Source organism: Antechinus flavipes, chromosome 3 (assembly GCF_016432865.1).
Source record: "Antechinus flavipes isolate AdamAnt ecotype Samford, QLD, Australia chromosome 3, AdamAnt_v2, whole genome shotgun sequence".
Classification (NCBI taxonomy): Eukaryota; Metazoa; Chordata; class Mammalia; order Dasyuromorphia; family Dasyuridae; genus Antechinus; species Antechinus flavipes.
In genome coordinates, this window is record NC_067400.1 from 419,682,113 (window position 1) to 419,696,583 (window position 14,471).

The 14,471-nt window shown below is 35.1% G+C and overlaps 1 protein-coding gene across 1 annotated transcript in view; it reads left to right on the forward strand.

Annotated features, from left to right (window-relative positions):
- The first annotated feature begins 4,597 nt into the window (after positions 1 to 4,597).
- Positions 4,598 to 14,471, forward strand: part of SLC25A12 (solute carrier family 25 member 12) — a 112,054-nt gene continuing 102,180 nt past the window's right edge. Inside the window, exons 1-2 of the mRNA XM_051991072.1 lie at positions 4,598 to 4,802; positions 5,819 to 5,872. Of these exons, the coding sequence (XP_051847032.1) occupies positions 4,791 to 4,802; positions 5,819 to 5,872 (66 nt within the window). The 5' untranslated portion in view covers positions 4,598 to 4,790. The remainder of the gene's footprint in view (positions 4,803 to 5,818; positions 5,873 to 14,471) is intronic.

Genomic DNA, 14,471 nt, shown 5'->3' on the forward strand with positions numbered 1-14,471 from the left:
AGACCACATTCTATAGAAACCAGTGACCTTGAATTTGATTACAAAAAAATTAACATTATTTTAAAATGTTTTATTGACATCTTGTTTTAAATTGCCTTCATTTCCTAATATATCCAAACTTAATTAAAAGAGCCAGTCCTTATAACAAATAATTTAAAAAGCAGTGGGAGGGCAAATAGTTCAGCACAACTAGCCAACACAATGGAATCTAACAGTACATATAGCAATACATAATCATATGCCATCTCTGCAAAAAAAGGGACAATTGTACATATTCAAAAATATATTCTTAAAGAGTTGGCTTAAAAGAAATGGTGATTTAGAAAAAAGAAATGGTGAACATTCCATTTTTTGACAGGTTTTCTAGATCCTCTGATCTAGTTTAATCTAGATTATAAGAAAGCATTTTACAAAGTCTCTCCATTTTGGATCCATATTGTAGGCTAGATTGGAATTGTTTAATGACAGGACTCTAAAAATAGTCTTATATCAACCTGAAAGGGAGTCTATAGTAAAAATAATCCTTGAATTTGTATTTACATATTTTCATCAGGGATTTAGATGAAGGTATAGATGCTTATCAGATTTTTAGATGCTATTGGTAGAGTTATGACTGATCCAGTTATTCTGTAAAGCATTTTGGAACTATACCCCAGGCAGCTAGATGGTCTGCTGGACAGAGCATCAGCCTTGGAGTCAGGAGGACCTGAATTCAAATTCTGCCTTAGATATTTAATACTTAATAGCTGGATAATCCGGGGCATTGTACAAGCAGCTGACAGAATGGGGAGGGACCTTCTGCCCTTCTTACTTGGAACTTGCATTCTTCTTTCTCTCTTGTGTCTATTCTTTCCTGCTCTTAAGATCAAGCTCACAATCTAGAAATCATCCTAAGATCCTCACTATCTCTCACCTCTTGTATTCATTTTGTTGCCATGGCCTGTCGATTTCACCTTGAACATCTTTCATATATGTTCCTTACTCTCCTCTGATACGTCTACCACTCTAGTACAGGCCTAGACTATAACAGAAATTGTTGTTTTTCCTTCTTTCTTGAAGAGAACCATGACACCAGGGAGATGATGTCTTGTTATGCAAGTGAATTTGTATTTAAGTGACAGAGGGCTGTGCAAGGTCACCTTCCTCATTTCCCCTCCAGAACCTTCTTGGTCCAGTAGCAAGATATAGATCAAGAAGACAGAAGATGGCCCTGGATGAAATGGGAGATTTTTGGCCTTTTTAAGCTAAGGTCTTCATTGAGTCTCAGTTTGACTGAGGCTGCACCCATTCAGTGATTAAGGCTAGGAAGCAATTGACATAAAGAATCTCTTCTTTCATCAAATCCAAAAATCTAAATAAATGAACAAACGAATGAATGAACGAATCTGGGAGAGGAAGATCCTCTGCGTTTTTGGCCAAAACAGAAATGACTGCTATTTGTTTTCACTCTGAGTAAATCAGAACCTCCAAAGACTGAATGAGGGCTTAGCCTAGGACCTATTGGTGGTCAATTAGAATCAGATTGGTTTTGGTATAAATCCTGATCCTTAATAAAGAAATCTAGACAGTAAAACCCAAGATATCTTGACAGGTGAAAAAGAGGGAGGAAAATGCTTTTAAGAGCATTTGTAGGTAAGAGTATAATACCCTATGTGGACAGAAGGAAGAAAGGAGAGAAGGAAAGAAGGAAGAAAGAAAAGAAGGAAGAAAAGAAAGGAAGGAAAGAAGGAAAAAAGGAATCTTCCAATTGATCAATTACAGGCTAGCTTTACTTACAGAGGTTATTTTTCTTCTTTCTTGAAGAGGACCATGGTGGATCGCCTGCCTCAAGTCTTCCCATTTCAATCCATCATCCATTCAACTTAATAGTATTTTTTTTCCAAATCACATGTAAAGATAATTTTCAGCACTCATTTTTGTAAGATTTTGAATTTAAAAATTTTCTTCCTTCTTCCCCACTCACCAATAATCCTCCATTCATTTTCTAAAAGCACTGGTATGATTCACCCTTCCCCCACCCTCCACACCCTCTTCACTCAGTAAATTCCAGTAACTCCCCTTTGCTTCTAGGATCCACAAATTTTGTTTGGCCTTTTCAAAGTCCTTTACAACTCAGCCCTCTCACTACTTTCTAGTTTTCCTATACTTTACTCTCTGATAGGGATTCTTTAATCCAATGACACTTCTATCCTGGCTATTCCAAGATCAAAATATTCTAATCTCTAAACTCCAGGAATTAACTCTTATCTTTCATGTTTGGAATTCTCTCCCTTCTCCACTGTGACTACTGATCTCCCTGGCTTCCTTTAAATCCTAACTAAAATCCCATCTATAAGAACTTTTCCAATCTTCCTTAATTCCCATGCCTTCTCTCTGTTAATTATTTCTAATTTATCTTGTATATAGTTTGCTTCGTATATATTTGTTTGCATGTTGTCACAGGGCCTGCCATTTAGTTTAATAAATATTGATTGATTGATAGTAATTACAAGAGGTAGAATTTGAACTCCAGTCTTCAGGTTCCATATTCTCTACCTTGAATTATCTTAATAGAGGCATAGTGTCAAGTTTAAGGGAGTTGACTATTCCATTGCCCCTGGTCAGATAACCTCTATAATAAAGACTTCAGTTACTGATACCATATCATTAATATTTTAACAATATCACTAATATTGTTGCGCTAGAAGATTTCCAGAGAAGGAGGTTCAATATAGTGAGAACACTGGAGGCCATGCTATATGAAAATTAGTTGACAAAACTAGCAATTTTTGGTCTAGAGAATTATAATAAAATAACTAACATATATGTAATGCTTTAAAGTTTACAAAAATACATATTATCTCACTTGGCCCTCACAACAACTCCATTAGGTAGTAGTGATATTATTGTGCCCAATTTACAAATGAAGAAACTGAGGAGCAGAGAGATAAAATAATTTGCCCACAGTTCCACAGATAGCAAGAATCCGAGGCTGGAGAAATGAAGTTTGTAGACAGATATTCTACTTGGTCCCAGAAGACAGAACTGGGAGTAATGAATACAAGTTACAGAGAGGCAGATTTTAATTCAAGATAAAGAAAACTTTCTAACAGTCTGAGCTTTCCAAAAGTAGAATAATAACTTCAGAAGGCAATAGAGTTCCTTTTCATTAGAGCTTTTTTAGTAGAGTCTGGATGACTGTCAGGTATCTTGTAGATAATATAGTGTATACTCTTGTTTATGCAGTAGTTGAACCACATGACCTGTGATTTTTCTTTCCACTTTGTACTTTTTTGATTTTATAAAGTTTCAGTATCCTTTATTTATTTAAAACTAAACACAAAATAAGAAAAAAACAAAAGCACAAAAGAAAAAGAAAAACTAAAACCAAAACATTTTCATGTGCCCAACAGAACACTCAAGAAGATTCAAACTATGTAATAATAAATTTCCATTTTGAGAAAGCATGCATAATAACAGAAGATAGTATATTCATGACTGTCCATCTTTTCTTTGCTTTCTTGTGGGCTATTTTCTGCTATGCACTTTTTACTTTATTCTTTCCCCTGCTTTTCATTCTCTCCATCTCCCCCAAGCAGGCTTCATAACGTCCCTAAAGTTATGGCAGTGTACCTTGTGCCACTGAATTCCCAAAGTGTACCAATTTTTTTTTTACTGTGCTTCAAATAAATAGAAAAAACTAGCTATTTAAAAAATACATACACACATATGCATATATCTATGCACATAACACAACTACATGCAAGCATACCCACATATAGATACACTTATATATACATACTTATTTATGCATATACAGACATGCTTCTAAAACAATATTAATATAATTGAGATATAATGTAATTTTTCTATTGACTGAATTTTTTGTTCGACTTTGAGATCAATGATTACTAGCTAAAAAGTTCTACTCCTGCTCCTTGTTTGTATTGCAGTAACTGTTAGACAATTAAAGGCATATATCAATTATACAGTCAGAGTGGTAGAAGTAGTCAGGGAGGGAGGAATTAAAGTCTTTCCAAGCTACAAAAAGACAACGAAAAGTTTAATTTAATAAAAATCGGGGAGCTGAAATTGAAGGAGAATAGACATTTCTCTTTCCTAAGTTGTATGGGAAATGGAGTTTGAAGTTACTTAGGCACTGGACACAGTCTGAGCCCTGGAAAGGTGGGAAGAAGGAGGAATATTATAATAACAACAGGTTCAAAAGTTTACTGGATTTTCACAGCCCTACTTCAGTCAGAAAAATATTCATCAAATCTTTTTATCTCGCTTTCAAATCCTTCGTAATGTAAACAATATGGAATATTTGTTATCAGTATATCATTTTTATTTATTGTGTTATTGTTGACAATAAACATGTGCTTTAAGATGATTATTTGTAACAACCTTTGGAGATCTGGCCCAATGTCGGGATAAAAAGAATTCAGAAGTTGGAGCCCAAGAGTAGCCCGAGACAGTGTGCAAAACCACACCCACTAAGAGGCCCAAGGAGAACCGAGGTTTTCTCCTTAGTGGTGGAGGCGGCCTCTGGGCCTTTAATCAGCAAACTCAGTTCAGCCAGTAGCACGCGACCCTCTGGCTCCGGCTTCTCTGATTTAAGCACTCCTCTCCCAACCTAGCGACCCCACACCTGGACAGGCCCCATTCCAGGGGCATTCAACTCCTAGTCCTCCCAGGGCTTATTTGCATAGGGGCGCGCGCGCCTTGGGCCAGGGAGGCGACGCGCGCGCACCCTGACAGCTCTACTCGCTGGCTCGTTCACTCGCTCGTTCCCGGCTTCCGAGCACAGCATGGCGGTCAAGGTGACTCCAACTATCTGCTGCTGCTTATGGCATAGGAAACACTACCGGGGTTTTTTATTTTAAAAATTTCTTCTCTTTTCGCATCTCCCTTTTTGCTTTGCTCTCCGATAAACGCATTTCGGGTCTCCAGCTCCGGCGTCAGAGGGGGAAGCTGTGCATGGGCTGGGAAGAGAAGATGCCTGCTTGGGGGAGGGGAAGGAAGAGGAACAGGGAGTTTGAGGGTCTTGTGTGGACCGTGAATCCGGTTCGACCACCTTGTCAAGGAGGTGGATTCGGGGGTATTCACCCATGATCCAGGGGTTGTATTGTGGCGGAAAGAGGGTGGGAGGAAGTTGCATGTCAGGCCAAGGTGGTGGTGGAGGGGAGAGACTTGCAGTGGGGGAAGGGAAGGCAATGGATATTTTGTGATTAGGGGCCTCAGTGCAGTAATTTGGGACTTTTAGTGCAGTGCTCAGGGGTCAACGGAGGAATGCAGGTTGCAGAGTTAAGGGCTTTTGAGAATATTGCAACAGTCTTAATTGGAGTAGAAAGAAGACTTCATTTTTTATTTCATTTCACCGGCATCATGTTTTAAGCAGGATCGTTCTCTACTAGAAAGGTTGCTAGGCCATGGGTATAACTTGGGCATTTTGACTTTCTTGTTACTGATCCCTTCCTAGACTCTTGGTGTGGAGGTGGGCATTTGCTCCTGGGTTGCTAGCTAAATAGGAAAAAAAAAACTATTTAGTGCCTTCTTTCTCTGTTACAGAAACACTATATATATATGTTCAATTTGCAGCTTCCTCCAGTTTTTCACACTACTACCTCTTTCTGCCCTTCAGGTCACAGTCATCCCTTGTGACAGCTGTAATCAACAGCTGGTATCTTTTTATTTTGTTTCGAATTTAAACTGAATACACTTATTAAGGAGATAAGCCATTGATTGTCTGGAAGTGAACTCTTATCTGTTTAGATTGTAGTAAAATTCTCTAGTGAAGCATTAACCAACCTTTTTTTTTTTCCTTTTGGCCTTACAGGTTCAGACAACCAAGCGAGGTGATCCTCAAGAGTTAAGAAGCATATTTCTACAGGTAAACTTGTTTATGCATCATCATTTTAATTGGAATTCACATGGTTAGGCCTTAACTTTCAAAAATGGCTTATTATTATTCAAAACAGCTGAATAATACATCGCATAGTTCTTTTTCTCAGACATACTAGAGAAATTTCGTTAAACATGTTCTGCAATTTGTTTTCAGATGTATTTATACTGAGGCCTATGGGAAGGAAAATAAAAGAATTTCTAATTCTTCCCCTCCTCCCCAAAAAGTTACCACTTAATATAATTATGGAATTTGCTTGTCTTCATTCTGTTAAAAGAATAATTAATAGATTACAGTGCCTGAAATTCTTTCCCCCTTAGAAAGTGTAGTTTTCTTGATGATAAATTATCCTTGCTTAATGTATAAATAAGAAATGTAGCTTGTTACTAATATGATAACTTGTAATTCTTTTTTGTTTACTCTGATTCATTGGTATTTGACTGTTCTTTTAAAAACAATTTGTTATTGCTATCTTTGTATCAAAATGTGCCTTTGTAGAATTCTTTATAGGACCTCCCACAATATATAGCAAACTTGAAGTCTATTCAGACTTCAGGTCTAATGACCTTGGCTCTGACCTTTTTTTTTCACTTAGGGGGTGTATATGTGATACGTGGTATGTTTGTGTATGTGTGTGTGTGTTACTTTCCTTTTTTATATTTTTGAAGTTTGATGTACAAAAAGGTGTTCTTTAAAGTGAGATAAGCCAAGTTTATATTTTACTATAAAATCTTCTCATTTCCTTTTCCTTTTTGTTTCTTTAGCATTTAGTATGTGTCTGCTTCTGGCACATAGTAGGCATTTGCTTAGAGCTTGATAAGTGAATGTTGAATGATTATAAGAGCTTTCTCTAAATTGTGATCCTTAGAAGTTACAATGGGAGTTAAGAAATCAGAGTTCTTGACCCAGCTTTTACCAACTCTATGACCTTAGGCAAGACATTTAACTTTCTGTTTGTCAGTAAAATGAAGTGGTTTCTAAAATTCTGTAGATATGTGATAATTTAACAGCAACAATAAGTTCAGCAATATCTTATACTTAGAAAATGTGACTAAAAAATTGGAGACATGGCTTATGATGTATAAGCATACTGTAGATTAATTTAAATACATTTATGTATTAAAATTGAGATTTGATAAACTGAGGTTAAATAAACAAGGCTATTCTGCCTACATTTTAGAAACATTTGATGCATATATGATCAGATGTAACTTCCAACTAAATAACAATAATGTCAATGAATGCAACAGCAGTGTTAAGACTTTATTTCTAATTTTTAAATCTTAGTTCATAATAAATATTTTTAAAACTAATAAACATTTTTCAGCCATTGACAGTCACATCATTATATTTGTTTGAAAGATGAAATTATCAGATATTTTATAGACCTTTGTATATTTGAGAAATCAACTGAATCTTTTCTCATTAATAGGGACTTTTTTCTCCCTTTATGTTATTTTTATCAACATTAAATTGAATATTTTAGATACAGTATTCTGGCACCTTAATATGCTTTCAGGTCACAATGGATAATGCAACTAGCCTGGGTTCAAGAAGACTATTCTTCCTGAGTTCAGATCTGGCCACTTACTGGCTATGTGACTCTGGGCAAGTTACTTAACCTGTTTCCCTCAGTTTCCCCATCTATAAAATGAGCTGGAGAAAGCAATAACAAAATACTCCAGTATCTTTGCCAAGAAAACACCAAATGGGATGAGAGTCAGACCCAATTGAACAATATGATCATAATAAAAGATATCTTTTCAAATTAAAACTTTTTAGTAGACAAGTTGCTGGTTTGTGCCTGTGAAGGACATTTTCTATATGACAAATTTTCAAATCTGGACATTCTTCCCTTCCCATGTCACCAAAAAATTAGTAAAGTCAGGTAGAATTCATTAGTTTCTTTTGACCATTTACTATTGGCTGAAACATTCTTAGAAGCCAGATTCTCTGACTAAAAAAAGATTATAGCATAGGAAATTTCAGAATATTTACTTGAACTGTCTTGAGGACAGTTACAAAGTAGCTTGTCAATAAGTGAAAAAATGAAAATACTTGCTTAGTGTGTTATTTTGTATCCTTTTTGCACCTAAAGATAAATCAGTGTGGTAGGACAGGATGTGGTTAGTATCAAATCATGGAATCATGTATTTTGAGCTGGAAAGAACATTCAAGGTCATCTAGTCCAACTCTTTATTTTGTTGTACCTCAAACCAAGGTCTAGAGAGGCTAAATAATTTGCTTGATCACAGGAAATAAGTTGCAGAAACAGAAGTGTCCTAAAACTCTAAATCTAAAAGTCTTTCTACTATAGGATGTGAGTTTTTTAACTAGTTCTTGAGGAACTGTGGTTGTATGTAAGCCAAGAGGAAGAGTGCTGTCAAGGACAAAGGCACAGAATTGATTGGAGAGGACAACAAACAGATTGGTTTGACTAGGAAATAACAGCCATGTTGTGAGATACCCAGATGAGATTAGAAAGGTGTGGGATAGGGGGTTTGTTGGCAAAATGCAAAGGTGATTCTTGTTACAAAGCTATCATAAAATCCCAGATATCAAAAGATTTAACATAAACAGTGTTGCATTGTGTAGTAGCTTTGAACACTGGGCTAGGTATTTTATTTATGGGAAAACAAAGATCAATTGTAGGCCCTTAAATAGGAGGTAAAAAATATTGAGTTTATAGAAGGCTGTTCATAACAATTGTTGTGTATATGGTAGACCAAAATGGGAAGAACTTGGAGGAAAGAATGGCCAACTACCAGACTCTTCTATAGAATTATGCAGATAGGAGGCAACACAAGTCTAAAAGGGTCTGTCTGGAAATGGAAAGAGAGTGATAAATCCTGAGGAATTAAAAAGTTTCCTGCTAAAAGTACTCCATGATTTCTTAAAGGCCATTGATTCTCTTTATCTGTAGTGAAAAGAGCATTGACCTAGCAAACTGGAGACTTGGGCTCCACTTAGGACTTCATAATTGACTGATTTGCTGTGTGAACTTGAGCAAATATTTTGAACTTTGAGACTCAGTTTCCTCATCTGTGAGAGGAGAAATATGGACTAAATAATATGTAAGGTGCCTTCCAATTTTAACATTCTTTGGTTCTTAAAATTTTATGGAACTCAGTTTCTGCATTGATAGTGAGGAGGCATAAGATGAAAAAGAGAGAAATAAATAAAAAATGACAGTAAAGTTTTAAATGCAGGACTTTCAGGAAGGTGAGAGGAGAAGAAGGAGTATTTCTGAAGCAGTTGTATTATAGTGGAAAGAACATTAGTTCTAAAGTTAGAAGACCTGGGTTGAGTACCCAGTTGCTACAAATGAAGAATTTGACTTTGGACAAGTCAAGTCAAATGTATTATCTTCATTTTCTTCATTTATAAAATGTGTTGCCTGCTTCTTGGGATTATTAGAAGAGCTTTTTTTAAACCTCAAAGTGCCACATAAATGTGAACTGTTATCATTAGTTTCTTTTTAACATTTAAGTTTTGTTTGTTAGATGTATTCCTCAGATCATGGAAATGTGAAACTGAGGGAGTAAAGTTGGAGGTATAGATTTGTTGTAGGTGACAGTTGAACCTGTAAAATCTAAAAGAGAGAGTACAGAATGAGAAGAACTGAAGATCAAGATCTAGGCTTCAGGAAATTACTAGAGTTAAAGAAGTAAGACAGAATTGATGACTTGAAGAGTAGGATTTTCAGGAAGAGGGGATTATAGAAAGTATCATATATGTAGATTTTTTTCTATTATATACTGAGTCTTGATTTTTGAGAGTATTCTTGGTAAAGGAATAGTTTTAGAATTACTTGGTTAACTTTATGCAGAATAAAATCTTAATTTTAAATTTTAAACAATTTTACTGAAAGCTCTTATTTGGACTATTTTACTTAATTTTATATCATATCTGCCTAAATTCTTGCAAAAATAAGATGTCATATTTTATATGGATAGATAAGTATTAGTATATCAAGATTATCAATGCATATTGTCTGTGAAATTGTATACAATCATATTCCTGAAAGGCAGCTGTGGGAGAGTGGTAATCATGAGATCTGAGTCCCATTCCTGCTTCTGTCACTAAATAGCAAGCTGTGTGACTTGAGGTAAATCATTTGATCTCTCTTGAGTTTTGCTTTTCTTGTCTGTGAGACTTGATAACATCTGAGTTCCCTTTCATTTTGATTGTAAATTGTTATTTAAAATACGATACCAATATGAAGTAGTATACAATAATACTTATTCATATTATTATAGTGCTTGTCACAAAAATCCCACAATGTTGGGAAAATATTATTTCCCCCATTTTATAGTTTTTTTAAAAAAGCTCTGAGAGGGCAATAAATAAATTCATATGTATCTAAATTACCTGTGCAATAATTTCTAAGGTAATTCTTAAGTTAAAATGTATTATTATCCTTAAAGTCATTTCTTGGGCTTTATTGCTTCTTTCTCATCCATAACTCTTACTGGCTTGCTTTTGTTCTACTTATAGCATAGGGTAGCCAAAGTGGGGCTGGGGCCTCAGCAGCAGTCAAGAATGAGGGCAATTACGTGGAAGATAGTAAGAACCTTCAATACCTTCTTTGAGTATTTAAGCATGATAGTTTACAGAACTGTGCTGTGTTTATTTGCAAAAGTTATCAGAAACTATTTTTGATAAAATAAAATTTTTAGAAATTATTCTTTTCATCCTTCTTTAAATGAAAGACAGTGCTATTTAGTATCAAAAGAATTTAGAATTGGATGGTAAATGCTCAATAGAATAACTGTACATATTTCTATATATTACAACATAAAGGAAATGAAAAATGATAATAAGGCCATGATATGAATATATTTTTCTGAATATTCTGAAATTTCATTCCCTATTACCAGTGCAATGGATAAGAAAAACCACACCAGCATAGCACTAAATGGTGGCAGTGATTATTTCTGGGGAAATGTTCATTAGAAAATACCTTATTTTAAAAGTTCGGGATATTTCCTCCCCTTTGATGCCTGAATTAATTATTGGTATTTATTTTTTGTGATTTCCCCATGGATGATTGCCTGATTTGAGTCACTGGGAGTACTTCTATTTTCTTGGGTTTTCCTCATTGTGCTTACCTTTTCCCATTCTTGAGCTTGATTCCAAGTTAGCATGTTTAGTAGCTTTCTGCTATTGAATTGTCCACTGATTTAAGACAAGGTAATTTTTTTCTTTCAATTGTATTAGTCTGCTATTTCACTTAGATAGCCATATCACAGTGAATACTTGAATCTAATAAATATTTGTGAACATGGGTATACTACAATGCTTCATTGCAGATTCAAGATATTGGGCCCCCAAAGGCATGGTTCTGGGGCTAACAGAGGGTGAAATTTTAGCTTAAAAGTATGAACATGGTAATGAATCAAGATCTAGCTCCTCTGTTCTACTAAACTGCATCTTTGCCCTGTTATCTGTGTCAGAGTGTCTGTAGCATTGGTTCATCATTCAAGGATGTGGAACTGTGCTGAGCTGAAGAACTATTTGCTTTTAATGTATTTCCAAAGTCACCAGCTCATGGTCCCTGAATGAGACTCCTCTTGAGTTGGAGGAGTTTTTAAACTAAAAATGGGAGTCTGCATACCTTCTTCTTCTAGCCAAGAATAGAATTCTTTCAAAAAGAAATATCAGTGGCTATTCAGACTAATCTTATTTCTTGCCAATGTCTAAGCTTCATAGGTCCTTATGAGCTATACCTTGATTGCCAAGAGCCAGGAATTAACTAGATATACACGAGTTTATATGTACACATATATATTCTTCTTGTATGTTCCTGTAGTTATCTAGGTTGAGAAATTGAATGTTTATTTTGGAAACAATAGAGATTAATTATTCAATTTGATCTGTCCTGGAAATGCTGCTAGTTCTAATTGTTCTGCTCACCATGGCCATTTTCTTTTTCAAGGATTTTGGCCATTTTGTAGAAAACAATATTTTTAGAATTTGTGTATTATGTATGTCAGCAGCTAATTTCATTGATTAACAAGTGAAATTAGCAACCCTTCTGACTTTTTCCTTTTTTTGGGAAAGCAGTATGTAGTAATTTAACAGTAAGTGCCATAAAGTGGACAATACAAAATGAATGAATAAATTAATGAAACTGTTGTTTATCCTTTGATCTGGAAGAAGACCATGACATCAGGGAGGTGATACCTGAACATACTACTGAATTGTATTTAAGTGAGGGAGGGCTGTGCAAGGTCACACTTTCCCCTCTAGAATTATCTGGGTGCAGTGGCCATATATGGATCCAGGTGACTGAATGAAATGGGAAACCTTGGCCTTTTTAAGGTAGGTCTTCAACAGATCTCAGTTTGAGTAAAGCCCACACCCATCCAGTGATTAAGATTAGGTAGCAATTGAAGCAAAGAATCTCCTCTTTTACATTGTCAAAAAAAAATCTAAATAAATTAATAAATATGGGAGGAGAAGACCTTCAGGGTTTATGGCCAAAGTTGAAATAATTGCCATTTATATTCAATCTGAGTCTATAGGGACCCAAACTATGATCAAATAAGACAAGCAGCATTTATTAAGTGCCTGCTATATTCCCGGCACTCAGTTTGGTGCTGGGAATTGAAATGCAAGCATAAAACAGTCCTTGTCCATAAGGAGCATACAGTCTATTTAGGGACACAGTAAGTAAACATAAAAGTAAATGTAGAATATAGACTGAATTTAATATTAGATATGAAATAGAAGCTGGGGCAAAGATCAGGAAAGGCCTCATGTAGGAAGTACATGTGAGAGTCTTTTTATAATTTTAAAAATTTTGCTAATATGAATTGTCTTTCTTAATCAGTATGACTAAAGAGATTTGGCATTTGTTGCTTCTTGTTAGAAAATATATATATATATATATTTTAAACAGTGTAACATGTTTTCATGTTACAGAGAAACCAGAAGATTGAAATAGGATGACCTACCTATTATAGCCTTAGAAAAGTTTTGTAGGTCTGCTTTGCTTATAACTGGTTGTGCAAAGAGCATGCCATGCCATTAAAGGGTGTACATTCCTGCCTAAATTTGGCTTCTGTTGGAAATAGAGTCCAGGAAAGGGGAAAGACCATCAGGAAGGAATAGCTTTGTGTGTTCAATTCCTGACCCAGTACGTGCTGTACCTATTTTTGGTGTCTGGTCATATATACATTGCTTTATATGAAATGCACAGCAGTTATATATTTTGTTACCACACCCTATTGACATTTTCATCATTTTGCTGATGAATTTGAAATAATGTTAAGAAGCAAATGTTACATAAGTTTTCAGGTGAAACAGTCATGTAATAGTTTGTGCTCATATTACAGTTGCACACCAGAAAGACAGGGAAGTTTACCTAGGCCAGTCAGAACTGGTCTCCCTGGTGAGCTGAATGGTAATAGATGCCAAACCTAAGAAAAAGTTGTTTTTGTTTTTTTTTGAAGACAAAGAAAAATATTAGAACAACTCTTCCTTCTTATTTAGTAAGCCTAGTGAGAAGAGACAACCAGCCAGATACAGAGAGTTGTTGGATATCTATTGCCCATTAATGTGTTTTAACTCTTATATTGGTTTGGTACTTTAGAACTTTCAGATTGCTTTCTCTTATGTTATTTCATTTGATCCTGACAGCTCTGTTGGGTAAGTAGAATTATGGTAACCCCGGTTTCACATGAGAAAAAAAGTACCAGAGGAATTAAATACTTTGCACAGCATCACACCTAATTGGGGATAGTGACTTAGTGTCCACTCTTCCATACATTAGACAAGTTGCCATTAAGTGAATGGGAGAAATGTAGTTTTTACACTATATACTTTATGTTTCCAGTGATGAGATCTTTTCCTTAAAAATGTTAAGAAATATTAATCTCTGGGAGCATTTCAAAATTTTTGCCTAGAAGTATTGTTTTTGAATATATGGTTATGTTTATTGTATGCATATTTTTAAAGAAAGTTCTTTCCTTAGGCATATTAGAAAACATGAAGGAACACCTCAGTCATAAGTATATGCCCCAAATTTAAATTCTTTTTCTTAGGCATTTGCAGGTATTTCCAAATATTTCGCCTCTCCCTAATCCCCTTCCTCCCTCCCCCTAAATTTGAAAGAAAAAAAAAAATGTGATTGTAGTTTGTTTACAGAACCAAAACTTCCATGAATTTTGGCTCCTACAAATTCAAATTATTTGGATTTTCATTTTGTTTCTTTTACAGAGGTGATTTAAGGTTATAGATTGACTCTGTTAGGTTCAGTCCCTAAGCTTAGCTTGTGATAATTGTTTTATAAATCCCAGGGTCATTTAAGACTAGATTCAATCACTGATAAAATTAGGCAGCTTGCCAAGTCAGCTTACTTGGGTAATCAAGGTCTTGATGTGTTGGACTGTGGCCAAATATCATGACCTCATTGGAACTGGAAGTAACTTGATCTAATCACCACACATTTGCATGTGATACCTTTTTTTTTTTTTTTTTTTTTTTTTTTACAAGCAACTACTTTGACTTAATATACCAATACAATCTATCTTAAGGAAATCAGCCTAATTTTCAAGCTTCAAAATATTAAGGTTTTTTTTTG